Raw genomic sequence first — 27,019 nt, 5'->3', positions numbered from 1 at the left:
TAACACATGCCCAGCATACTCTGCCTCAGAAGGTAGGAAAGTGGGTGAAATAATTTAGAAATATTCCTTATGGGTAAAATGTAACTTGAGAAAATGAGGTTTGTCTTATCTCCCAAAGGCTCCAGAGGGCTGGAGTTTTTTTCTGTACCCGTGCAACATACACAGTGTATGTGCACGTCCACATTTTTTAGCATTTCTTTTTTACCTACTTTAAAAAATCATTCTTACCACAGGCCTTATATCAGAGTCTAGAATAGGAGTTTGCAAACTTTTTCGGTAAAGGCTCAGATAGTAAAGTCTTCCGTCTCGGTCATAATGGCTCGGCTATGCTGTTGTAGCTCAAAGCAGCCATGGACAGTCTGTAAGGAATGGGCATGACTGTGTTCCTAATAAACTCCACTTACAAAAACAGACAGCTGGCCGAATTGGGCCGGTGAGCCATAGTTGACCAACCGTTGGTCTAGAGCAAAGAACGTGGGCTCCAGCAGGGCCAGACCTGGATTAGAACCCTGTCTCCACCATCTTGTTACTCAGAGGCTCATTCTCCCTCTTTCAAATTGTAATATGGGGGACAATAATACCCACTCGGCTGGGTGATTATGAGCTTCAAATGGAAAACTTAGTAGAGAATTGATAAAAACTAACTTTCTTCACCCAATAGTTTTTCTTTCCATCTATAGGATACTTTTCTTGGTTCTTTATCCATATGATTCTTTTCAGACAATGGCCTTTCTTGAACATCATCTCATTGCCCCCAACCCCCCTGCCCATATTCCATGAGGCTAATAGACAGACATCATCAACTGATTCACTGATAAGGAAACAAAGACTCATGGCAGTAGATACTGTAGCCAGAGGGATGAAGTACATTCTCAAACCCAGTAACCTCTGGCTTTGGGGCTACTCATACAAACACGGATGCACACGAATTTGCAGACATGCCCACTGAGAAATCTATCCACGAATATAGACGAGGCACCATGGTTAGGGGCATGACATAGGAGTTCCGGCTCAGCCACTTACTGGATGTATAACCCCCGGCAAGGCACTTGACCAACTCAGCTTGGGTCTCTTCATTTGTGAAATGGGGTTAATAATAGGATAGGTTCTAGAAGGCTCTACCTTGAAATGCTAAGCTTAGTATTCAGTATAATGCCTCGCACATATTGTAGTAAGTGTTCCACCAACCTCTGTTGCATGTGGTTGTGAGGATTAAATGAGAACAGTATTCTCAGGCCCAGGGCCTGACATTCAGGGAATGTTCCATTGATGATCATTGCTTTGTTAGTGACAGGCCTACACACACTTGCACACACATGCACACACATGCACACAGGGATGTGAGTTCCATGCAGGCAAGAACTATATCTGACACAAAGCATGGGCTCACTGAAGAGCTGTTTGCTTGTTTATGAACAAACACATGCATGTAAACAGATAATTGCAAACAGCTGATAGGTGGGCTGGGCTGGGCTACCCAAGGTCCTCACAACTGTCCATCCACATCCATTCATCCCCTGGAAGGCGGTGAGGAGTGACCCAGGCGTGGGATTATGAAATTCTGCTGGCTGCTTGCCGGATTCCAGAACACCACCACCCACGTTGCTCAAAGAACCACACCAGTGTAGTCCCCTGAGGTGCTCAGCACAGCTGCGAATCCAGGATCCCAGGACACACCAAGGCTGGGGTTTCCACGGAGAATGTCCCTGCCAGGGAGGAGGGTGAACAAGGAGAAGCAAAATCCTCAACACACAGATGGAACTGAAGCAGCAAAGGAGGCTTGAGGGTGGTCCCTTGAACTGCTGGGATGAGGTTCTGTCTTTGAAGAAAGACAGTGTGTGTATCTGGAAGGAAGAAGCCAACGGATGCCCCACTGTTCTGCATGCAGGGGGTACTTCTGCTCAACCAGGTCCCTGCTGGTTCCCTGGGTGTCTGTGCAGGTGAGGCCACCTCCAAGCTAAGAAGGCAATGGCCCACCTCTGGAGGAGCTGCAGCGTACAGGGCCATCGTGCTACGGGCTGCCTGGTTCCCAGGCAGCTGCCTTCACTACGCCAAAGAAAGCCCTTGGAGCTTGGCCTTCCTTATCTGAACTAGGGTGGAGGCTGTGTCCTCTTAGCATTACATAAACTAACAGCCTGGCTCCTTGGCCCTGAATCAGAATGAGCCAATGTCTGCCTCTGTCCATGCAAAACCAAATCCTCAGTAAGTCAGTGGAAATAGTACATGGAGGGCCAGATGTAGCCTTTGGCTGGAAGAACTCAGCTTGCTTAACTGACGCATCTGCTCTTCATTAAATGCTGTTCTTGAGTTGGTTGTGGTTATGTTGTTGTTCAAAGCTGGTGGTGGGGATTAAACCACCCTCTTGGAAAGGAGGAATGTGTGTGTGTGTGTGTGTGTGTGTGTGTGTGTGTGTGTGTGTGTGTGTGTGTGTGTGTGTGTGTGTGTGTGTGTGTGTGTGTGTGTGTGTGTGTGTGTCTATGTATGTGGGTAGATAAGCAGATAGCTATACAGGCAGACATACATACACACACACACTCACACACACGGTAGATGCTAACATCCCCGATGGGCTTATTGAGGATCCATGAGCTGAAATGCTAATAAGTAACACAGCCAAGATTCAAACCCAGATACGATGATTCCACCATCCAGTTTTCCCCCCACCACGTTGTGACGTAAGGGCTAAAATTAATAATATGTACTGCCGTGATATCTGGGGAAAACCTGGAGGGACTCAAAGGGCCTGAATGTAATTCCCCCTCTACTCTGCTCCCCGGGATAAGGTCCCCTAGCCAAAGGACCCTCCCTATTACAGGCACCAGGTGCAATTCCTGCTCATCCCTGCTTCAGTTCCCTGCCAGTCCTCGGAATTATTCAAAGAAGGTAACCACGTCCTCTTGTGGGAACCAGTGGTCCCCTCATCCTCTTGATACTACAAAGTCAGCCTCCCGGAGGCCCTGGACGGTCACTCTGTCCCTGAGTGCAAGTCCCTGCATGGCTCTTCATGGCATGTGACATCCTCCTCCCTGGGGCTGTATCTGGGACTAAAAAACTGCTGCCCGTCTCACCTGTTGGCACTGGGTGTCGTGCATTCAGCCATCCCCAGGACCCTGGGTGGGAACCCCAGCCTCGCACGCTGCCTTGCTTTCCTGAGAGAATATATTGTTGCCAAGTCCCCCTCAAGAGGTCATCTGGCAAAGTGCCTCCTCGCAGGTGCCGAGGGCTCTGGCATTCAGATAACCGGGTCTCGATTCATCCCCAGACTGGGCACTGACAGCATCCAGCAGTCCTACTTCTTTCAACATTCCATTGTCACCCTACCACGTGTCCACAGGCAGGAGCCCTGAATTCTGCAACCCGTACCTTTCTTAATGGAGCCTGGGCAGGAGCCACGGAGAAAGCGTGAGCAAGTGATAACAAGTGGTGTGCCCTGTACCTGGTGAGAGGTGACAGTAGATGCAATTAGAGGCAAAGCCCTGATTAAGTGACCTCAACTAACCAGAACCATCAATTAACTGAAATCTTTTTGCTTCCTCTCAGGAGACCCCAAGCTTAGGAACTGAGAACATTACAATTTAAAAAGAAAAATTGGAGAATTCCCTGGCGGTCCAGTGGTTAGGACCCAGCGCTCTCACTGCTGGGGCCCTAGGTTCGATCCCTGGTCGGGGAACTAAGATCCCACAAGCCACGTGGCCAAAAAAAAATTTTTTTTTAACTCTAAAAAAGTAAAAAGAAAAATTGTTTTCTAAGGTTTGGCTCTGATCCAGCCCGATTTCCTTCATCATTGTGTGAACCATGAATGTAACTTCATGGTTACATTTCTAGTAGCCAGTTTAAAAAAAGTTTTTCTAGTAGCCAGTTTAAAAGAAAAAGAAAAAGAAATGAGAGAGGTTGATTTGAATCATCTATTTTATTTAACCTAATATATCCAAAATATTATAATTTCATCATGTAATCAAGATGAAAAAGTATCTATGTGATACTTTGGTACTCGTTCTGCTAGAGCACAACTCAACTTGAACCAGCCTCATTTCAAGTGCTCAGCAACCCCCATGCTGGTGGCCACCCTCCGGGACAGGGCAGCTCTGGAGCAGACGTCTGAACTGACTGTTGAGAACGCTGGTTCTGGGTGTTTACAACTAATTGATCGTCAATCAACAACCGCTTACGTGTCTCTTCCCAACTGGTGCGTCATAATGGACAAGCTGAATTTGGGCTCTAGTGGGTCTATTCGTACCTGGAGAAGGGGCTGCCAGGGCCTTTCCCACCAGAAAGGTGGCTGCAGTAGGCGCTGCCGACCATGGCCTCCACCAAACCACCTGCCTCTTTCTCAGACTCAGACTATGACAGTATTTGCCGCATCTTTCACTTTAAATGAACTCACACGTTACAGCCAAAAAAAGTAAATCCTTCTCTAAAAAGACCTTTTTCCTACTGACCACCCAGGAATGTATAGAGTTTGATGATGCTTACAAAGACTTTCCCCAAAGGAGCCTGCAGTCTAGCAGGGGCAGTGACAAATCCCACGTGAAAAAAGATCAATTAATTATGGGTCCAATAAAAACTGGCTGCTGGCTACCTGGCACGAGGGTTGGACGACATATAAGACAGGTACCATGATGAGAAAACTGAGATCAGAAAAATGAATGAATTACCTGCCGCTGCACTGGGAATTTCAGGAGGAAGAAGACAGCAAGAAACAGTCACCCTCTCCAAATTTTAATCATTCATCTGCTAACTTCTCCAATTTTGACCTATCCATGTAGCGTCTGCTGTTTTCTTTATTTACCAATGCTCTTTACATCAGCTCATCTATCTTTATCTTTAATGAACTAATTTAAAAAGCAAATATTACCCATAAACTGGAGGAAACACTAGCATAATTTTTGCCATAAATAGAATGTAACTAGAAATTTAAACAGATAGCAATTAATTTCTTTGAAGTTTGTTCATGCACTGCTGGGAACGATCTCGTGCTCTGCCAGTTCATGCGGCACTTTGGAAAAGGCTGCCATCAGAAGTCGAGATCTGGCTTTGTCTGGCTGGCTGGGAAGACTTTGTGTAGGAGGAGGGGGAGGAAAGGCACCCCAGGCGGGGAGCACAGCATGGAGAAAGGTGCAGAGGTGGACACGGATGGAGTGTGGAGGCATGTAATGTGGAAAGGAAATTGACATCTGTGTAATTAAATCACTACAAACAGGTTCAGTTACCCGCAATGCATTTACCACACCGGGAATATGGACTGACATACTTTGGAAATACTTTAAAAGCAAGGGTTGAAACAATAGTGTTCTCATAACTCCCAGTTAACCAGAAAACAATTAACCCAAGCCCCCGCTGCCACTCCCCCGTGTTTCCCAAAACTGTCATTAGATTGCAGTTTTCTGGCAGGGAAAAAATCCTGTTTTCTGGAGGATGGTGAATTCTGAATGCAGATGTCCAAGGTTGGGGTGGGGGGGATAGGAATGGAGAAAAAGGCGGGGGTAGTCAAAGGCCAATGAGACGATGTTGACACTGGAATCCCATTCCTCGTGTGTGTGTGTGTGTGTGTGTGTGAATTCTCCCAGGTGTGTGTGTGTGTGTGTGTGTGTGTGTGTGTGCGTGCGTGCGTGCGTGCGTGCGTGTGTGTGTGTGTGTGAATTCTCCCAGGGCTCCTCCAGGCCATCAAAGACACTCATATCTTGTAAAAGGTCAACTTCTAAATTGGTCACAGAAAGTCCAGCCAGGCTGAATGCCATGGGGAAGAGCCAGCCTGACCTTTGATCCAGCTGAGCTGACATCCCCCAAACTTGAGGGCTTTTGCATGTGTGTCACATCAGCACCCCGCTCCCTGCCAGTGGCTGCCTCCTCAGGGCCTGGAGACCTTGACAGTGACAAGCAGTCCCAGAGAAGATGCTCGCCTGCCCACTCGGATGAAGCGCAGTGAGGCTTTCCTGCCTGCCCAAGCCACAGACGATGCTTTAAAAAGCCCTTGGAAAAGAAATTCATATATTCCACGATACGATATTCGTTAGACGCTATCATGGCATTTTATAAGGTCATATATAACGCCAGCAGTAGCTGTAAAAAATTTATTATTCAGCCGCAGAAAGGCATATAAATCCCTGCGAAGTGCAGGTTTTTCTTTTAAAAAGTAGTTTAGTTCTTACTACCCTTTGCCTGGGTTCATTCCTGGGAGATAGTGGCGTGTATTAAACTTGCAGCACTGCAATGCCACCCCAAATAGGTTCTAGGTGCAAGATTCCATATTGCTAAGTCCAGAGAGGACCCCCTTCCAAGGCTTGGGCTTCTGGGCAAACAGGCATAGGAGGCTCCTGAAGGGCTTTTCCACTCCACTTGCTCCTCGACAACCCCACAAGATTTTGCACAAACTCCCGTGTCCAAAGAAGATTTCATCTTCCCTCCAAACTGGTCCTTTATTTACACATCCTTACCTCAATTTTTTCTGTGCCCTCCCTATCCCGTGCTCCCCTCAACTGCTTGCCAAAATCCTGCCCTGTCCACTCTACATATTAATGGCCCTTAGATCTGTCCCCTCCTATCCTTTCCCACTGTCCCTGCCCCGTTCGGGCCTTCATCATAGCTCTTCTGGACTGAATGCCCCTTTTCTGGTCCCCCTGCCTCCAGGCTCACCTTTCCAATCTATTCCCCAAGCAGCAGCCAGAGTGATCGTCTCACACTGGTCTTGGACCATGTCACTCTCCTGCTCAAACACCTTCAATGGCTCCCCATTGCCTACCTGATAAATCTCAAGCTCCCTGAATGGTCTACATCATCCGGGCCTGTTCTCATCTCATCAGGCCCGTCTCTTGCCATTCTCTGCTCCTCTCCTTGTTCACCATTAATATCATATTTCTTGTAATTTCCTGATAGAACCCATCATTTCAACTCTGTTCTCTCTGTTGGCAATGGCCTGTACATCCCCTCATCCCTGCCTCTCCTGGCCTACTCTCACTCACCCTTCAGGACAATGGTGTGGGCAACGGCTCCTCCAGGGAGCCTTCCAGGAGTGTTCTGGGTTCTACTGGGTGCTCCTACATTATTATAGACCTGACAGCACTCCACAGGAAGAAATATCAAAAGTCCATTTATCTTACAACAATTTCAATTATAAATGGTCAGGAAAAACACAAAAGGGCAGAGACAGAGAGACAGCAAGACAACTCATTTAAATAATACAGGTGATCCTGTCCACCACTGCGCTCAGTGAAATGAGTATACACCACCTTGCAATGATTTGTCTCTCCATCTAACCCAGGGGTCCTTGTCCATGGACTTGGGGGTCTGTGGAGAGAATTCCGAGGGTCTTGAATGTGTACGTATTTATTTTCATAATTATTTTCACTAAATCTAACTGAAATTTAGCATGTCCTTCAGTTATGAATGTAGGCACCAGGCTGCAGAGGTATTAGCAAGACCTGAGACTCTGACACCAATAGAAATTACAGATATTTTCATATCACATTGCTTTGGTACCAGATGTCTCAAAATATTATTCCCACTTGTCACTACTTCAAAATTACCATAGTTATTAGACCTGCCACCAAATCTAGTTACTTAATGTATTAATAGAGATGCAAATGCATTATTTCTCGATGTATGTTATTTTTATATATATTTTGATAGCTGTATTTCAATATAACTGCTTTCCTTTGTAATCTTATGCATTTATTTTTTTGCATTTAAAAAGATTATTCAGGAGAGGGGGGCCATAGGTTTTTGCCGGATGCCAGAGGAGTCCACGACACAAAAGGTTTAAACGCCCTGCTCTGGATGTGAGCTCCCTGGGTGCAGGGCACTGGGTCCGTCATCTTCCAATCCCAGGTACCTGAAGCAGTGGTCAGTGTATAGTAGGGATTTTTTAATATGAACTGAGATCTTATATCTATTAATCTATCCTTCCCACTTTCCTTTCTCTTCCTTCCCCTCCTTCCATCCTTCCTTCTTTCCATCTGTCCCTCCGTCATCTTCCATTCGTCTCTCCAGCTACCTGATCCAAGCCACAGTTCTAACTACTGACATCTCTGCAGTCAGCCCCCAGATCCAGTTCCAGGAGGAGATGTGTTCCTGGGGGGAAAAGGTGACCCCGGTCTCTTGTGTGGCCTTGGGCAGGGCGTGCCTGGCTCAGAGCTGTGTCTCCAGCTCTCACCCCACGGGCTGGGGCCCCAGGCCCACGTGCGGCCACGTGCCAGGTCCAGTCCATTTATTCCCTAAAGCCAGGGAATGCTTTGGCTTGTTTTCCACATACCAGGCCAAGTCTTAAAGCGGGGGATCGTGGCCATTACCAAATCCACTGATCTGTCTGGCATGGCGGGTAAGAGTTCTGCCCAGGTCCAATGCGGGCACACCTCGGAGATGTCGTGGGTTTGATTCTAGACCACACAGTAAAGCAAGTATTACAGTGAAACGTGTCACACGAATGTTTGGTTTCCCAGCGCATATAAAAGTTGTTTGCACCATACTGTGGTCTATTAAGTGTACAAAAACGTTATGTCTAAAAAAACAATGTACCTATCATAATTTGAAATTTTTTATCGCTAAAATGTGCCCCAACAATTATAATAGTAACATCAAAGATCATGGATTGCAGCTCACCATAACAAATGAAAATTTTGAAATATGGTGAGAATTACCAAAATATGACACAGACGTGAAGTGAGCAAACGCTGTTGGAAAAACGACCCCAACAGATTTGCTCAAGGCAGGCTTACCACAAGCCTTCAATTTGTAAAAAAAACAAAAGCAGAAAAAACCCCCACAGTATCTTCAAAGTGCAATAAAGCAAAGTGCAATAAAACGAGGTCTGCAAGCTCCCCACGTACACTCCACATGACACACGACCTCCGAGGACTTATTTAACTCCTCCCTGAGCCTCATTTTCATTATCTGAGAGGGAGGACATAACCACAGCTCCTTCACAGCGTTTATGGCGCATGATCACAGGAGTTAGCGCACGTGTGGCACTCAGCACCGTGCTGGGACAGCAAGCGCCCGGCAAGTCTCGGGTATCACCCGGCACATCTCAAGGAGGCCAAGGATGAGAGTGCTGCCTCCGGCACCCAGGAAAACAGAGCGAAGGGATTCATCAACAGATACGACTTTTTAAAAATGCTCCAACCCACTCATATCTAAAATGCAAATCAAGACAGTAAGTACTGTTTTTACCCATCAGTTTGACACAGATTATACAGGTTGATAATCCCCAGTGCTCTTGAGAGAGGAAACAGGAAATCACTTCGATAGGTGATTTGAAGAAACCTCTGTATAGGACAGATCCACTATGCCTGCCGAAACCTAAAACGCACATACCCTTTGAGCCAGCCGTCCCAGATCTAGGCATTCACCCTACAGACGTACACGCTCAATTGTGAAAAGGTACGTGTACAAGAATGTCAGCATTAAGACAGGAAAAAAAAAAGGGAGAGAGAAACAATCTAAATGTCCACCAACAAGAAATCAGTTAAATAGATGATGGGATATTTAATTCATTTGATTAATATTTATTGAACAGTTACTACATACCAGACACCATGCTGGGTGCTGGGAATACTCGGAGAAAATGGAAGGCAGTTAAAAACAATGAAGAAGAGTGATGGGTGCTGATATAAATTGACGTCTAAGATACAGAGAGAGGAACAGCAAGTTATTATAAAATATGTTTCTTCAGATTCAGTTTCAAGGAAACAAAATCCCTGCCTATGTACCCTTCCCCACACCCCCCCACATTAGTATGCAAAGGAAAAACCTGGAAGGAGAAATAAGAAAACTGTTAATAGTGGTTACCTCTGAACACTGGAAAAAGGGGTATAAGATTTACCCTTCACTTGATACTCTTCTGTATCATTTGATTTTATTTATTTGTTATTGTGTGCCTGTATTGCTTTATATGTGTTCAACCCCCAGTCAGTCCAGTTGGCTCTATTCTCAGAAGTGTCCAGAATCAAACCACTTCTCTCGGCCTCCACTGTGAACATGCTGGTCCCAACCGCCACTGCATTGCCCTGGATATTGCAAAGCCTCCTCCCTCGCCGTCTTCCTGTGCCTGCCCTTGACTAACAACCGTGCATTTTCACCAGGGCAGCAACCAATCCCATTTTCAAAAGTCAGGCCATGTCGCTCCTCTGCTCAAATTCCTCCAGAGGCTTCCCAGCACGGAGTGTAAGCAAAGTCCTTTCTAGGTTCAATAAGATCCTAACGCTCTGGCCCCACCTCCACCCCTCTTTCCCTTGCTCACTCTTGCTTTAGCCACACTGGCTTCTACGGTGCAAAAACCACGCCAAGCAAGACCTACCTCAGGGCCTTTGCACTGGCTGCTCTCTGTTCCTCGCCCACCCATACGCTTTAGGACTCTGCTCAAACGCTGCCTCATTTCCAGGCGGCCCTCCCCAGGCCCACCACAGTCAAAGGGCAATCCCTCCTCGACTGACCTGGCCTGGCCCACCCCTCCCCTGCCTCACTTTCCTCCTTAGCACTTGTCACCATTTGACATAACACTGAAACACACACCTCTCGTTTACCATCTGTCTAGAATGAGGGCGCGTGAGAGCAGGGACTCCTGTCTTGTTTGCTATTGTATCTCCAGCCCCTAAAACAGTGTCTGGCACAGAGTAGACACTCAATAAATATTCAATGAATGAACTAATCAATAATATAATACTAAACGGAGAATACAATATACTACTGATCATAGCAACAATGAAAAACAAATCCAGAAAAAGATCTTAAGTCCCAAAAGGAAAACCTAAAAATAAATAAATGAATAAAAATTAAAAACCAACATGTTTCTAGCCATAGAGAACAGGGTGGAGAAACGCTCAAGGGCAAACTAACACGTAAACAAGTAACCTCCGGCGCGGCACACAGCAGCCTGGTTGTTCTGAGCTGATGCTCCGCACATAGGACCCTTTCACGGAGTCCAGGGAGTGAAGAGCAGCTTGTATGAATGCGGTACAGTTAGAGTTAGTAACTGGGGAGTAAAACCAGCCGGTTTGGACACGTTACAGAGTCAGTCCCAAAGCCACAGACTATTTCCGGGTGTCAGGCAAGCCCACGCCCTCCTGAGAGCGCCAAACCACAGCAAATCTGCCAACCCCACGCTTGCAGGCTTCGGGAGCCCTGCCTGGAACTTGGCCCTCACTCACCAGGCACCCAGCCTAAAAGCAACTGGGCCAGTGTTCAGAGCTGGGGTTAGGGTCTCCAGCCCCCAGGAGCACGCCGGGCCCTTCACCTTTCTGTGCTCAGAGTTTGCTGGGACATTTGAGTTTTCCTTTGTATCTCATCTAGCCAGCAATGAAAGGCTTGGCATGTGCCGGTTTGTTTAAACTCTCCCTCTCGCCCCACCCATATAAAGTCACTTGAGAGCAAAGACGTCAAATCCAATCACATTTATAGGAGGTGTCCAACCCGTGGACTTCACCTAACCCTCCCCAGCACCGTTTCATGACATGGTCCCTGCAAACCACACTCAGGCCAGTGGTTCTCAGTTGGGGTCAACTTTGCCCCTAGGGGACATCTGGCTGTGTCTGGAGGTATTTTGGGTTGTTGCAACTGGGGAGGGGGCATCACTGGCACGTCGTGGGTAGAGCCCAGGTACGCTGCACAGAACAGTGCCCACAGTGAAGTCCAAAACGGCAGGAGTGCCTCGGCTGAGCAAGCTTGGTGGGTGCGCAGGGTGAACGACGAGGCTGCCCTGGGGAAGGGAGACCCTGAAGTAATGGGCAGACGGGAGGCAGAAGAATTGATGAGACCCGGCCCACACTCGGCCTGAGGGCTACTGAGATGCTCGACGTCTGGCCGTCTAGCCGTCTAAGGAAGCTGTGTGGGGCTCTTAACCAGGGGCAGTTCCACTGGCCGGGCTAGTGGGAGAGCCTCAGCTCCCCTCCCCTCCCCTCCCCTCCAGAAGATGCTTTTTCATTAGAAGAACTGTGCCTGCCTCTGCCACTCTGCTGACCACTCGGAGTCCAGGCAGACCTGGGCTTTGCTTATGTGGTGACAACACAGCCTGCCCTGTCCCGCGTGAAGGCAAACGTCCCAGCCCACTCACAGGACGCAAGCACCTGGCTCAGCGGCCAGAAACATTCCGGTAATTTAACTAATGCTACTTCCCTCTCTGCAAAGAGGGAAGCAGCCATCCGAACAGAGAAGGAAGAATGTTCCAGAAAAAGGACAAAGCAAATTCCTGCACGGGGAGACAATGGAAGGAGACTGAAGAGCCCTTGCTTCTGGGGTCTGCTCCTGACACAAGAGAGAAAGCGGGGTGGGGTCAGTGTTTATAAGTGACAAGTGGGCATCATCACCCCAGCCTCTAAAAGTCCAAGGAGGTAGGTGACGTGGTTGCTTTAACCAGTGGGGAAACTGAGTCTCAGGAAGCTGAATACCTTCTCAAAGGTGATGCATTCAGTAAGTGAAGAGGTCAGGATTCGAATCCAGGACACTGGGCTCCATCCAAAGGGGGCAGCTAGTCCTTGCCACTAGCTGACATCTAAAGGCTCAATGTAGTTTTACCTTCCAATTTTTCAAAAACCTTTCAAACCCCCTCCCTGCCCCCCAAAACCCCGTGGGCCAGTTGGAGATGCCACCAGGAGGCCTGTGTATGACTCTGGGTCTAGGATGATGTCATGAGAAAGTTACCTCCTGCCACCGCATAACTGGTGCCGGTTATAATTGGGGCAGGGAGCGTGTGGCAAAGAAGTTGCTTTAGGCCCCTTGTATAGCTGGAGTTTCTTTCTTCTAGCATTGAGCTGGCTGGGCTCTTCCTTCTCAAGACGATAAAACTGTCCCACTGTCCTCAGCCCCACCCATCTGGTACCACAGCTAACTTGAGTTTTCCATCCAGTCCCCTTCCTTTCAGTGGAAAAATAAGTGCTATAGTTCCCAGAAGAAAATCAGAAGGGGTTATTATTAATAAGATGTTCCTTTTCAGAAAGGCACTTGAACCCAGCAGGGAGGGTTGCATTGAGGTTGGAGCTGGGACCCCACCTCTCCAACCTCCTGGGAGAGGACAGCCCAGTTCCCCAGCCAGAACCACCTGGACTGGAGAAATGGCCACGTGCTGGCCCTCCCAGGGCCTCTCAGAGGCAGAGGCGAGGTGGTGGCACTTTTGAGAAATCAGTTTCAAATGCTAAGACAGTTAATTTCCTGGAGGTGTGACGGAGAATGAGAAAAGGAGAGTTTGCAAAGGCCTTCCCTGCTGGCAGGAATAGCCTGTTGTCTCTGTCCGCCTGTCTGCTCTGGGGTTACAGGGAGGAGCTGAAGTCCTGTCCTCCCCGCCTTGTCAGCCTAGACCTTGGTCCCTCCCGGGTGAAGGAGTCCTTCACTGTCTCAGAGCCAAGACAGACAGAAGGGTGTGAGTGACAAGACTCAGAGCAAACTGGCCCCTGCCTGGGGCATCTTTCTCACGCATGTGGGTCCTCTCGTGCTTTACTTAGCACAGCGGTGTTGAGAATGTTTGCTTCTCGATTTGGTTTTGGGGCGAGGTTGTCACAAATAGAATGACAGCTCTGATCCTCTGCCCAGAAAAATGCTCAGATACCCACAACTGGGCATTCAGTTTCAAAAGAATAACTGCTCCCTCCCACCCCTTCTGGGACCACCCCTTGGTTTGAAGACCCCCCACTCTATCACAACAGGACAGGAAACGACAGTGACTCACCCTGGGAAAACCCACTGGCAGTGCTATGGGAAGAAGGGGCTGGAGGCTCTGTGTCCAGGCCCCGAGGAAACAGAGGCCACTCTCCTAGGGGAAGCTGAGGACACTTTACCAAGAGACACTTTCTAAGGGGGACCGACAAAGCAGCTCCGGCCACAGCGGGGAGCTGTCACCACCTGATCTGAGTGATCAGGTCCTGGAGAGAACAGTTGTAGCTGTGGGACAGGGCAGCCCTACAGGAGCTGTGGCCCTCCCAGGCGACTCAGCCAACCCACAGAAAATGACCCCATCCCGCTGTCCCCACCTCCTCCCATCTCCTGCCATGGCCTCCCCTGGACCGAAGCAATGAGAAGTGCATGTTGATGAAATCCATCGAGGTCAGCCTCTGGGGGCCGAGGGAAGGGAGGATGGGTGGAGAGTGGATCTGAGGAGGGTGGGGACAGAATACAGCCAACACGCTTCATCTCAGCTGAGACCTAACATCCGAGGTGGCATCAGCAAGAGGGTGCGTGAGGGAGACGTGGGGCTGTTGACCCTCCACACGGAGCCTGAACTTCCTGTGGCCAGGAACCACATGTGGCTTATCTGACTGGCAATGGTGAAGTGTCACCTGAATCCGGGTCTGCCGCTAACGTGCTGGGTGACCATGAAAGCTGTGGAGCCACTCTGGGTTTTTCCACATATAAAGCACAAGGGTGAGCCCTGAGGGGCAGGGGGCACAGCAAACGCTGCAGGAGACGGAGATCTGGCTTCGGTCCTCCCTCTGCCATTCAGGAGGGCTGTGGCCTTGAACCAAGTACTTAACCTGTCAATGTCTCAGTGTCTTCACCTGCAAAGGAGGGGAACGCGAGCCCCTTCCCCAGGTGCTGCCATCACGATTAGATGAGATGATACATAAAAAGCACTTAGCAGGGCTTCCCTGGTGGCGCAGGGGTTGAGAGTCTGCCTGCCGATGCAGGGGACACGGGTTCGTGCCCCGGTCCAGGAAGATCCCACATTCCGCAGAGCGGCTGGACCCGTGAGCCATGGCCACTGAGCCTGCGCGTCCAGAGCCTGTGCTCCGCAACGGGAGAGGCCACAACAGTGAGAGGCCCGCGTACCGCAAAAAAAAAAAAAAAAAAAAAAGCACTCAGCAAAGTCCCTGGTGTGGAGCAAACATGCAGGCGATGTTGCAGAAGCAGCACCCAGATCCTCTCTGGTTCCTAAATCCTCCAGGTCTGGGCTCTGGGTATTGACTTTGATGTCCCTCCTCCACCTGGACCTCTGTCGTGCTATTTTATGTGAAAGCGATTTTCTTGACTGAATTATCTCGACAGCTAGAACCTTCAAACCCAGCCTGAACATTCTTCTCTTTTTAAGCTCCTGGGTTCACACCGCCCTGCCTGGAAACCTCACGGAGCAGACACACTAAGCCTCAAAGATCCTGGTCCATGTGCTACGGATGCCAGACAGGAGCAACGCCTGCTCACCTAGACTCCAGCTTGTAATTCGATGCAAATCTGGCGACACTGCCATGTTGCTCAGCTGGTGGCACTGTGGGCTTCCCCTCAGTGCTGGAAGTTGTGTGGGCGGGTGCTCTTCAAGAAGGTGCATCTGCTGGAAGGGAAACGTGAGTGTCTCCTTCTCACTGTGAGACCACTCTGCTTGCTCTCTGCAGGGGGGACCCTCCCGCTGCATGGAACCTCGGCTCCGCACCTGGAATTCACTCCGTACGGACAGATAATTCCAAACCCGTCTGCTGGGGATGGCCAAGGGAGTGATCTCTACCTCTGTCTCTATCTCTGCTTATATCTGTAACTATACATATATCTGTAGCTATATCTATATCTAAATCTTATCTATGTCTATATCTACATTTATTGCTACATCATATCTGTATATGTTCTCTATCTAATCTATCTCTCTATTCCTAATCTCTATCTTTCTAATCTATATGTAGCATATATATGCTATTTGTATACATTACACATACATGCATTATAATAATATATGCACTATAATACATATATACATTAGATATAGATTAGATAGACATAGGTTCAGATACAGAGATATAAATTAGATATATTGATAGATACAGAATTATATTTTCTAATGTACAGTGTATAATATATGACATCTAATGTATAATGGATATCATAATGTATATATGTATTATGTGTATACAGTCGTCTCTCAGTATTTCCGGGCGGATTGGTACCAGGACCCCCACAGACACCAAAATCCATAGGTGCTCAAGTCCCTTATATAAAACGGCACAGAATTTGCATATAACCTACACACATCCTCCTGTACACCTTAAATCATCTTTAGATCACTCACAACACCTCATACGATGTAAACGCTACATGAAGAGCTGCCAGCAAATGGCGAAGTCGAGTTTTGCTTTTTAGAACTTTCTGGAATTTTTTTCCAGATATTTTTGATCCATGGTTGGTTGAACCTGTGGATGGGGAATTCAGAGGGCTGACTGTATACACTGTACATCACATACACATTATGTAATTAAGTTACAGACCTATAACTACGCCTACATCTCTACCTCTTATACCTATCTATCATCTGTATCTATTCTCTGTCTATATGTAATCTATGTCTGTCTATCATCTGTATCTATTCTCTGTCTATATGTAATCTATGTCTTAGCAACACAGCAGCGAAGGAGACGGTGCTTCATTTGTAACCTGGCTCTAATCCAGCCTCAACCACTTACTGACTGTATAACTTTTTTTTTTTTTTTCAGTATGCGGGCCTCTCACTGCTGTGGCCTCTCCCGTTGCGGAGCACAGGTTCCGGACGCGCAGGCTCAGCGGCTGTGGCTCATGGGCCCAGCCGCTCCACGGCATGTGGGATCCTCCCGGACCGGGGCACGAACCCATGTCCCCTGCATCGGCAGGCGGACTCTCAACCACTGCGCCACCAGGGAAGCCCTGACTGTATAACTTTTATAGGAAACTCGGTCTCTCTGGGCCTCAGTCGGCTTGTCTGTAAAATGGGGCTAAGATCTGTACCTGCTAGACTGCCAGGTCCAAATCCCGGTTGCTCCACTTGTTAGCTGTTGGACAAGGAGCTTAGTCTTGTGATGCCTCAGTTTCTCATCTGTAAAACAGGGAGGATTTAATACCTCCCATCGAGGGCAGCTGTGAAATCTGAGAGCTTACTTAGAAGAGCACCCAGCCCATGTTACCAGTGCTTAGTGGATACTGGCTAAATGTACTAAATTTACAAATACACATACAATGTGCAGTTCTCGGCTCATAGTAAACTTATAGTCAATGTATGTTGGTCATTACTGACAAGGGCAATAGTTTGAAGTGTTCTCAGTTAACAGCTAAACTCAAACCTCCAATGTCTCGGGAGAAGCCGTCTCGCATGGAGAATAGAGGAATAATGACCTCAACACGATCTATTTTTTGAAATGGCGCATGTGGCTACACTTTGGGGAACTTGCCGGCTATTTATGGAATGTTGCATCACTTCGTTTGCCCTGAGTCATACAGACTAGAGAGGCACCATGGCCATAGGAATGCAAATCCTCCCTGAGAACGTTTCTACCGCCAGGTCCAGCCTCCTTGCCTGGCAAGCCAAGTCCTGGCCCGGGCAGTGGTCCAGCTGGTCACCTCCCTGCCCCACCTCTCCCACCAGGTCTAATTAAAGACCCAGCAAATCACAGCCAGAGGAAAAGACCATGGTGGAGGGATTTGCCTTGTCCCCAAATCAGCCTTGTCTGCTCTGGAGAGGTTCTGCTCCCCCAAAGAGGCTGGCGAGGGGAAAGCAGATGGGCTGAGAAGCAATTTGGTCTCAACGTCCTCTCAACAGATGCCGGGCACTATAAGAATTAATGGGCTGGAGACTCAGGTAAGAGCCATTCAGAAGCTCCCTGATCACTCCCCAAACCGCTCTCCACGGAGGAAAAGGTTAATCGAAGCCCAGAGCTGGAAGCGAGGTGAGGAGACAGCAATTGCTTTAATCCCGCGAGTGGGGGAAGAGCTTCAGGAGAAAGAAGTTTGCACAGAAGAGGCTGTGGTCTGCCTCTGAAAAAGGAACTGGGCCTTGAAGCTGAGGCTTTCACAAGTCCTACTCTGTTGGTCCAGAAACCTTAGCCCAACCCTCTCTGAACTCAGCCTCGTAGATGGGCTTTTTAATTTTTTTTATTTAAATGCTGCATTTTTCTCCGAATGCCGTTGGGCCCTAGCATCTCTCAGAAAACTAGCTCTAAGAGGTTTTCTCCCTTTTCCACACACTGTGCACATGCTCACACACATCATGAATCATGACCCTGTGTGCAGTCACTCCCTGGCAACTCAGACCTAGAGGCTTTGGGGGATGGAGGTGTCACGGCCAAGAGCCTGGAGGCGGAGGTGGGAAGGAACAAGTTTCGCCCTTCTACACGGTCACAATGATGTGGCTGGGACTGTCTTTGAAAAATAAGCTGTCCGCGTAGCACATGAGGTTACACCACCACTTCTTAACCTTGGCACTATTGACATCTGGGGCCAGATCATTCTTTCCTGCATGCATGGTAGGGTGTTTAGCAGCAACCCTAGCCTCTACCCACTAGATGCCAGTAGCACTCCCCAGCCCCCAAGCTGTAACAATCAAAAATGTCTCCAAAAAAAAAAAAAAAAGTCTCCATACATCACCAAACGTCCTCAGGTGTGAAGGTAGTAAATTTGCCCCAAGTTGAGAACCACTGGTTTAGACTCAGGCTTCAGTTCAGCTGAAAGGGAGCCAGCTAATTAGCTAATGATGAGTATTAGCTGATTTCTCACATAAGCCCCATTATCACAGCACAACATTGCTCAGGTCAGAAGTTCCCTGTCAAAATGCTCACCGCGGGTGTTAGTTTGACTGGATGGCCCCAAATTTAAGCCCCTTTTCCTCTGTCCCACCCCCTCAGTCCTTGCCCTTCACCCTTGTCTGATAAGGTAATTCCTTATTCATCCTGACGTTCTAATGACACCAAGGCACTGAAGGAGCTCCAAGGAGCTAAAACTTTTAATTGATTCTAAGGAGAACTGGCATTATTTTTACAGGAACCCAGATATAATATGCAAAACTCTCAGAACACAATTACTGCCATCTCTTTGCCTGGTTAACTCTTTCTACTGTAAGCTCTCAGCTCAGATGTCACCTCCTGAGCTTAAAACTCACCTCCAGAGACTTCCCTGAACACTCTCCCCTTGTGGCGCCCGGTCACTCCCACTTACAGACACGCTGGTCTTGTTTTCGTTCACTCATTACTCCCTGAAACCATGGGCATATTTGTTTGTTTTTGTTTTTGTTTTTGCGGTATGCGGGCCTCTCACCGCCGCGGCCTCTCCCGTTGCAGAGCACAGGCTCCGGACACGCAGGCTCAGCGGCCATGGCCCACGGGCCCAGCCGCTCTGCAGCATGCGGGATCCTCCCGGACCGGGGCACGAACCCGTGTCCCCTGCATCGGCAGGCGGACTCTCAACCACTGCGCCACCAGGGAAGACCACCATGGGCATATTTATTTGCTCTTAAATTCACTGTCTGACTCCCGCAAACAGAATGGGAGCTCCATGGGCAAGGTACCTTCTGTCTTGTTCACTGCTGTACATTTAGCATCGAGGCCTGGCCTCTTCCTGGACCCCAAACTATTTATTAAATAACCAACTGGATGAATAGATGAATTTCTCACCGACTGATTTCCTTCCACCCACTACTCGTTTTCTTCGTGAGTTTTGTTCACAATCTTCAGTGACCCCAGCATCATCATTAAATAATGTGAATGTAACTCCCTCCCCTTATACCCTCAGCTGGTTGATCAAAGAAATTCAAGTACCTGGTTGGTTGTTGAAAGCTGAGCAGTCAGGAGTTTTCCTCCTGATGCCCCTGATCTTCAGGTCCTGAGAGTTCCTTTATGACACCTCCCAGGGGATCTCACTGTTGGCACAGAGGCCATGAAGTAATTGACAGTGAAGATGTTGGGGGAAGGGGTGGCAGGAAGGGAGACAGAAGCTACAATTGAATAACGAGAGGCCTTGCCAATTGGAGTGAATTCAGAAATGATAAACCATCGTGGCGATCAATGAGAATCAAATAATGAGCATTCATATTTACGAAAACACTACTGATGCACGGGGAGATGTTTCATTTGTGTTGTTTTAAAAATAAATTTTCTATTGGGTCCATTGCTTAAACCCTTTTACCTACCAGCCTTGTGGCAAAACTATCGGTCAAAGAATCACTCACCATGTAAAGCATTATTATCTATTTATTTATATATCCACCCACCTATCATCTATCTATCATCCCTCTACCTACTTACCTAAGTACATCTGCGGATACTTGTACAAAGCACTATCCATCCGTCTATCTATCTATCTATATTGAGCTTGGGGTGCATACGTCAGGCTCATCCCTCCAGCTTTTCTGAGCATCAGCAAATCTTTCTAGGCAACTTTTTTTTTCCCGGAAAAATAGGAGAGAGGTTGAGAAGGTAGATTCTGATGTCATATGGCCCCAAGTCTGACACTCACCAATGTTAGGTCCTGTGTGACCTTGAGCAAGTTACTTAACCTCTCTGACCCTTAGGGTCCTCATCTGGAAGTCGGGTATCATGAAAAGACCTATGTAATAACGGCATTTGAGGATTCAGTGGGAGAAGCCAGTTCTTGGCAAGTGGTAAATATCAGTAAGAGTGGGGATCATTGCCGATGCCGCTAACCAAATTCAAATTCCTTTCAGACACATTTTTTTTCATCTCTAGGTCACTTGGTTCCCAGGTAACCACCATCTGGAGACTAGAAAAGTATTCACCACTGCGAGTCAGGGAGTCCTCGGTACCGCCCAGGGGCAACCTGCTGAGGGAAAGCTGACACCAGGGATTTAAACCTTACTCGACCCCCTCATCCTATTAATCTGGCCGTTAAGCAGAGACAGTCCTGCTGATGCCAACAGATGCGAAGCTTTGCTGTGCCAGTGGCAGCGCGTTAGACGAGGCCCCAGCAGCCAAGCAATCCCACGCCCCCTCCAACTCAGAACAGCTGCCCGGGGACAGATGCACTGAGCACTGGGCGCGGGCTGACGCAGTGAGGACGAGGGAGAGAGGGAACGCGTGAGGGAAGGGTCCCTGGCTGGCCCAACGTCCCTATGCAGACTGGGCCCTGGACAGGCACGCCACTGAAGCGTGATGTACGGACATGGCTCACGGTGAAATCTCAAATTCAGGCCCACCCGTGGCACCTGTGCTCCAGGATGGAGCAGGCGATGGCTTTCTTGGGAGCAAAGGGCACAGGGGGAGGAAGTGGGAACTGACCCAGGGCTCAGAGCACATCTACCACTCACCTCTGCATGGCCGGCTCTTCCAAGCTCGGCCACATCTGCCACCTCGCTTGTGCTATATGGGTAATATTTGAGGTGCCATGTCCTGCCAGAGAACCTTTCCCTGCCCCTCTCATCTGACCTGCCTGCAGGCAGCTGAAGAGGATCCCATCCTGAGTCCCATGATGGGCTGAGGCCCAGCACAAAGTCAGATCTGGCCACGGGCTTGTGCCAACAGTTACAAAAAAAAACAAAAACAAAACATCTGCACTTTGGTTGGGTTCCAACGTCCCTTTAACACGGGAAACCAGAACTCGGGGAAAGACAACAGCATCCTACGGCTCCCCAAACACCGAGCTCCAGAAAGCCGGCCACGTGCCACAGCTGGCTGCGTGCGGACCAAGGCTCAGGTCTCTCAGGCCGATGGATGTGACTCGGGGAGAGGTCACTGTGTAGGTAGGGGTGAGCTGTCACAGCCCAGAGCCAGGGCATGTGACTGCTCTTTCCCATGGAGCTTCTGAAGGGCTGGTGGGGCGAAAGATACAGCAGGGCAAAGGACAGAACCGTCCAGGCTGCAGCCACTCCACCTCAGATTTGGCTTCCAGAATTCTGGGTGCAGACTATCTGCCCAGGGGTCTCCCTGAGTCTAGTAACTTCTCCTTCTGGGGAAAGACTGATAAAGAAGAGAAGGGCCAGCATTTCAAAAACCCGCCCTGGACGTTCTGTCAAAATACGTGGGAAGAGACACGTGTCCCAAAGTATGGCTCACACACTTCTGAGAGGACGCTGCAGTGATTTTAGCGGGCGCCCAAAGGAGCTTTTCAACTGTATTAATTTAACATTTAATGTTTTGCAACACAATGTAACTGGCACGTCGAACTTGTGATTTCACCGTATTATTCTTTGAGATGGCATTTCTCAAGCCCGGCCCTACTGCCATCTCAGGCACGGTAATTCTTCCTGGGGGGGCATCCTGTGCCTTGTAGGACATTCAGCAGCCTCTCTGGTCTCTACCTATTAGATGCCAGTAGTAAACCCCCCTCCCTCCCAGCCCGCCAAGGTGAGATAACCAAAAATGTCTTCAGGCATTGCCACAAGTCCTCTGGGGCTCAAAGATACCCCTGATCGGGAATCATTACCTTAGGGTAAGTCTACTTCTGAAAGTAAACTATGTTCATTTCAGGGAGGATGTGTTTCTAGGTGACTTGGCACAGGTACAATTCACATTTGCCAAACGTGGCCGAGGTGACAGGTGACTGGCCCAAGTCTGCCAAAAACCAGACCAGAGGATGGCCAAACAGAGGCTAAAAACTGGGCGTTTATCCCCTCCAAGTCCCCCCCCACTGCTCCTTCCTGCCAGCTTTGTTGCCTGGTCATCCCTGAAGCCGACATAAGTGTGTGTGGGGAGAGCGGGGGTGGGTAGTGAGAGGCCACAAGAGCCCAAAGAAACCCTGAGAATCCACTGTCCTCCCAACGTCCGGCCTTTCTGATGAAGGCAGGAGGGGCAGGGCAGAGATGCCCGCGATGAGGGTGAAGAGTAGGGCGCAGCTGGTCCCAGGATGTGCAGGAGTCACCGAGAAGCCTTGAGAAGCTCAGCTACGTTCGTCTGTCTGACACGCCGTTAGCTGTGGGGCGCTGGTGGCATCCACCCTGGCTTCTCTGTTTACTGTCTGACCAGAGCTAAGGAAACCATCCATCCAAAGATACACCCCCTTCAAGTCCCGTCAGAAAAGCACCGTTGTACTGGTTTAAAAAGCTAACATTCTTGTTAAACAGCAGAAACACACCACTGTAAAGCAATTATACTCCCACCATAAAGATGTTAAAAAAAAAAAAAAGCTAACACTCACAAGCACTTAGCCATACTGATGACTTCACAGACACCCTGTCCTTTCCTCCTCAACACAGCCCTGCAGGGCAGGCACGATCCCTGTGGTAATAATATTCCAGATGGGGAGACAGAGGCTGAGCGGTTCAGTGACCCTCAGGTCCAGAAGACACAGCTCTGGGGCTCTACCTGGGTCTGCTGGACTCACAGCTGCCCCTCTGTCCTAGCTCTCCGGAAAGCAGAAAGTAGACAGTAAGGGCCATTCCATCCTTACAAGGCCCACTGGTCACTTGCCCCCCCACCGCCCCCCGCACAGAAATGCCACCGTGATTCACATTCCTCAGAATGGCCCATCGCGCAAGCAGACACAAGCACACAACTAACTGCCCGGGGAGAAAGTTCTCCAAACCCAAGGCATGAAAGGGCAGCCATCCCCCACTGCATGCCTCCTCTCTGCCTTCCCTCTCCCCCTGCATTCACCTCCTCGCGACTGCTGGGCGGAAGCAAAGGGCAGAAGAAAACTCAAAAGAAACACGTCTGGTTCTTCCCACGGTGCTTTCAGAACCTGGGTACATGCATGCGTGCACACACACTCATGAACAATCAGCTGGTGTGTGTACACGTGGGTGCACGCACATATCCCAACCGGGCAGGAGGATGGTCTTATGTGTCCGTCCAGCCTTTCTGAGTCCTGGAGCCAAGAGGATGCACGAACGCTCCCTGGAGAGCTGGTCCGGGGACATCAGTGCAGAGAAAGTGACAAACACCACGGGAAGGTACTCACCTGGGCCTCCAGGGTGATCACAGGGCTTGGTTGTGCAGCCTGTGGGAAAAGAGGAGAAAACACACGTGAGCGGTGGGAGAAGTGTAACCTACTGCCCCGGCATCAAGCAACCCCGGCAGGGAAGCTGGCCCCCCTCTGTCGCCCCCATTCCACGTGACAGGAGGACAGCCCGGCCCAATCTCCCCCCCCCACACCTCCTCCCACACCCACAGGACGAAGGAGGCTGTAATCTTTCATTAGGGGGATACAGGGACACCCGCATGGAGATCGTGCACAACCATGAAGTGTCAGCGTAAAGAAATAAGAAACAAAGGCCCCTCGCCGAGTATCTCAAAGCATGTTCAAATCATTGATGTGAAGGAGAAGATGGGTCCGTAAGAGGATTAGAAATAAACCTGAAAGAATATAAAATCCCCATTAGGGGCAAGGCCACCACTTTGTGTCTGATCTTGGAAAGAATGAGGGAAGGACTGAGAGGAAAAGAAGAGCTTAATTCCTGGTCTGTGTGGCACATTCCAATGGGCTGGGGAAGACTCCTTTCAGGCGAGAGAAGGCCAGAGAAAGTCCCATTCATTCACTGGCTACAAAAGCCAATTGACTGGAAATGCTTGGTGGTAATGTCTCGGGTCATTAAACGTGAACTCTTGGGTGGGGGGCAGGGTGGGTACGCAGGAGGAAGGGGCAGCTGGGGAGGAGGTAATGGTTTTCAGCAAGTGGATTCCAAAGAAAACAGGAAGCTCGGCACATAAAGGCTATTTTTGTCTGGACTATGTCAGCTCTGAGCTTCATCGTCTTGGATTCCTGATTCTGGGAAAGTAGCCTCAAGCTGCCTCTTACAGAGAATGGGCGTGATTTTAGGGCCCCTCAGTGCGAATTCAATTGGAAGCTTTGCTTTATCCGAGCAGATTTTCCAACACAGGCTTCAAGGAAGCCGTGCAAATTAGCCCCAGCTCACTGGCCTCTGCTGTGAACAAGAAGGAGATGTAGGAATCACACCCTATCTGTTTGTCTGTGAACGGCTTATTTTAGTTAGCATGGTGTCCTCAAGGTTCATCCATGTTGTCACAAACGGCAGGACTTCCCTCTTGTTTGAAGGCTGAATAATATTCCTCTGTGCAGGGCTTCCCTGGTGGCGCAGTGGTTGAGCGTCTGCCTGCCAATGCAGGGGACACGGGTTCGTGCCCCAGTCCGGGAAGATCCCACATGCCGCGGAGCGGCTGGGTCCGTGAGCCATGGCCACTGAGCCTGCGCGTCTGGAGCCTGTGCTCCGCAGCGGGAGAGGCCACAACAGTGAGAGGCCCAAGTACCACAAAAAAAAAAAAAAAATTCCTCTGTGCATATACATACTGTGTATTTTCTTTATCCATTCACTTGTCAACGGACATGTAGGTTCTTTCCATGTTTTGGCTATTACGAATTTGGCTGCCATAAACATGAGAGTACAGATTTCATGATTCCACTTATATGAGGAACCTAAAATAAACTCTTATAGACGCAGAGAGTAGAAGGGTGGTTGGCAGGGGTTGGAGGGAGAGGGAAATGGGGAGGTGCTATTTATCGGGTACAAAATTTTGTTCACACTAGATGAATAAGCTCCAGAGAGCTGCTGTTCGACACAGAGCCTAGAGTTAACAAACTATATTGTACACTGAAAATTTTGCCCAGAGGGTAGATTTCATGTGAAGTGTTCTTTCCACAACTTTAAAAAAAGGAAGTGTAGAGAAAGCGGAACATCTTAAACCCCTACCCCAGGTGAACCGTCACTCATTTCTTGTTCATTTCTCTTTGGTACCTAATTGAGATGAGCGTGGAGTCCTGACCCCAGGATCATTTTGCGTTCTGGTCTGTACTGACTTTTCCTTCAAGACGAGGGAATCCTCTCTCCTGATTCCTGTTCTAATTCCCAGCACTTCTCCAATGGTGCAGCTCAAAGACTGTTGCCAAGAGAACGTCTCACTCTAATTTTCACATTCCACCCTGGCACTGAATATTCCTCGTACTCAGGAAGAGACTGAGGGGCATTTTCTCTCCCACGTTGCAGCCTTGGCCCATAAAGGAACTTGGAGAAGTCTTAAGAGAAATACTGCAGGCCTCTGTCTTCAAACCCTTACTAGCTCCTTCTCAAGGGGAAAGCAGTGGCAACTATGACGGGGGAGAACCTTCACTGAACCACTTTTTTTCAAGTGAGGTTCATTATTTTAGCATCCCTCACGAAGCCCCCCAGCCAGCTCCTGTATCACTCGTATGCAGGGAGAGTGGACTCTGTACTCCCAGTTTCCCTGTGTCAGGCAAGCATGCTGGGCAGGGCCCATGCTAGTTGCCAGGAGGCAAGGCCATCATCCTGGTCTGTGCCGGGCAGTGTGGGTCAGATCCCACCGTGCTGTTCAGTGAGTGACAGCAGGCAAGTCTGTGCTTCAGCTCAGTCTCCGTGTGTCTGTCTGTCCCTCTTTTTTTTTTTTTTTTTTTTTGCGGTATGCGGGCCTCTCACTGTTGTGGCCTCTCCCGTTGCGGAGCACAGGCTCCGGACGCGCAGGCTCAGTGGCCATGGCTCACGGGCCCAGCCGCTCTGCGGCATGTGGGATCTTCCCGGAGGGGCACGAACCCGTGTCCCCTGCACCGGCAGGCGGACTCTCAACCACTGCACCACCAGGGAAGCCCTGTCCCTCTCTTTATTCAGATCCTACCATCCAGATTTTGACTAGAAGAGAAGCAGCAGCTTCTCAGACTCAGACATTAGCCTCATTTTTAAAGCCAGGTCTTTGCAAAGCATTGCACAGGGTGTTGGGTGCGTGCCCAGATTAATTAAGCTGTACTTCACAGCCCATTCGGCTATTGTTTGGGGATTACTCTTCACTGCTCAGAATCCCACTGGGTGGGGTGGGGTGGAGAGGGGAGAATGCCATCCTGAACCCCTATGAACAACTCCACTGGAAAAAACCTTCCTGGGAAACCACAGGGAACCTCTGACAACTGTGTTGATAAAACCCAGAGCCTGATCCTTGGATACCCTGTCGCACCAACTCTTTATTTGGTGTTCCAACGGAGAGGAAGACCCTCTGGGCTCAGGGTCAGGGGACTAATATTCATTAAAAAGCTTCTGAAAAACAAAAGCAAAAATGCTATCTATTTAGCATGTTAATCACCTAGCCAAGAAGAAGACAAAGTAACTCACAAATGGCCATGTCATTGACACTTGGGATTCACTTGCCAAGAAAACTGTGTTCCCCTCCTCTGTGCACATTTGAAATATAAGACTCTCCCTACGGAGGCTCAGTCCAGAGGATTCAAGGTACGGCAGTACCTCTGTGAGGTCTCACTTTCCGTAACATCCTCCTTAATTGGAAAGGCTAACGAAGTGGAACCAGGTCATTGATGCTGCCTGCCTAATCCATCCTGTCTGTCTAAATTGGGACTCTTTGGTTTACAGTAAACTCCTGTCTGTCAGAGGAAAGGCTCCCAGAGACCAAAG

The 27,019-nt window shown here is 49.0% G+C and overlaps 1 protein-coding gene across 2 annotated transcripts in view; it reads right to left on the bottom strand.

The window, feature by feature from the left end:
• XYLT1 (xylosyltransferase 1) overlaps positions 1-27,019 on the bottom strand; it is a 317,259-nt gene that overhangs the window by 207,406 nt on the left and 82,834 nt on the right. For both annotated transcript variants that reach the window (XM_060122535.1, XM_060122536.1), the window contains exon 2: positions 23,551-23,589. In XM_060122535.1, the coding sequence (XP_059978518.1) occupies positions 23,551-23,589 (39 nt within the window). The remainder of the gene's footprint in view (positions 1-23,550; positions 23,590-27,019) is intronic.

This window comes from Lagenorhynchus albirostris, chromosome 15 (assembly GCF_949774975.1).
Source record: "Lagenorhynchus albirostris chromosome 15, mLagAlb1.1, whole genome shotgun sequence".
NCBI lineage: Eukaryota > Metazoa > Chordata > Mammalia > Artiodactyla > Delphinidae > Lagenorhynchus > Lagenorhynchus albirostris.
The sequence above is the reverse complement of the archived record's forward strand: the minus strand, read 5'-3'. Positions and strand labels throughout refer to the sequence as shown.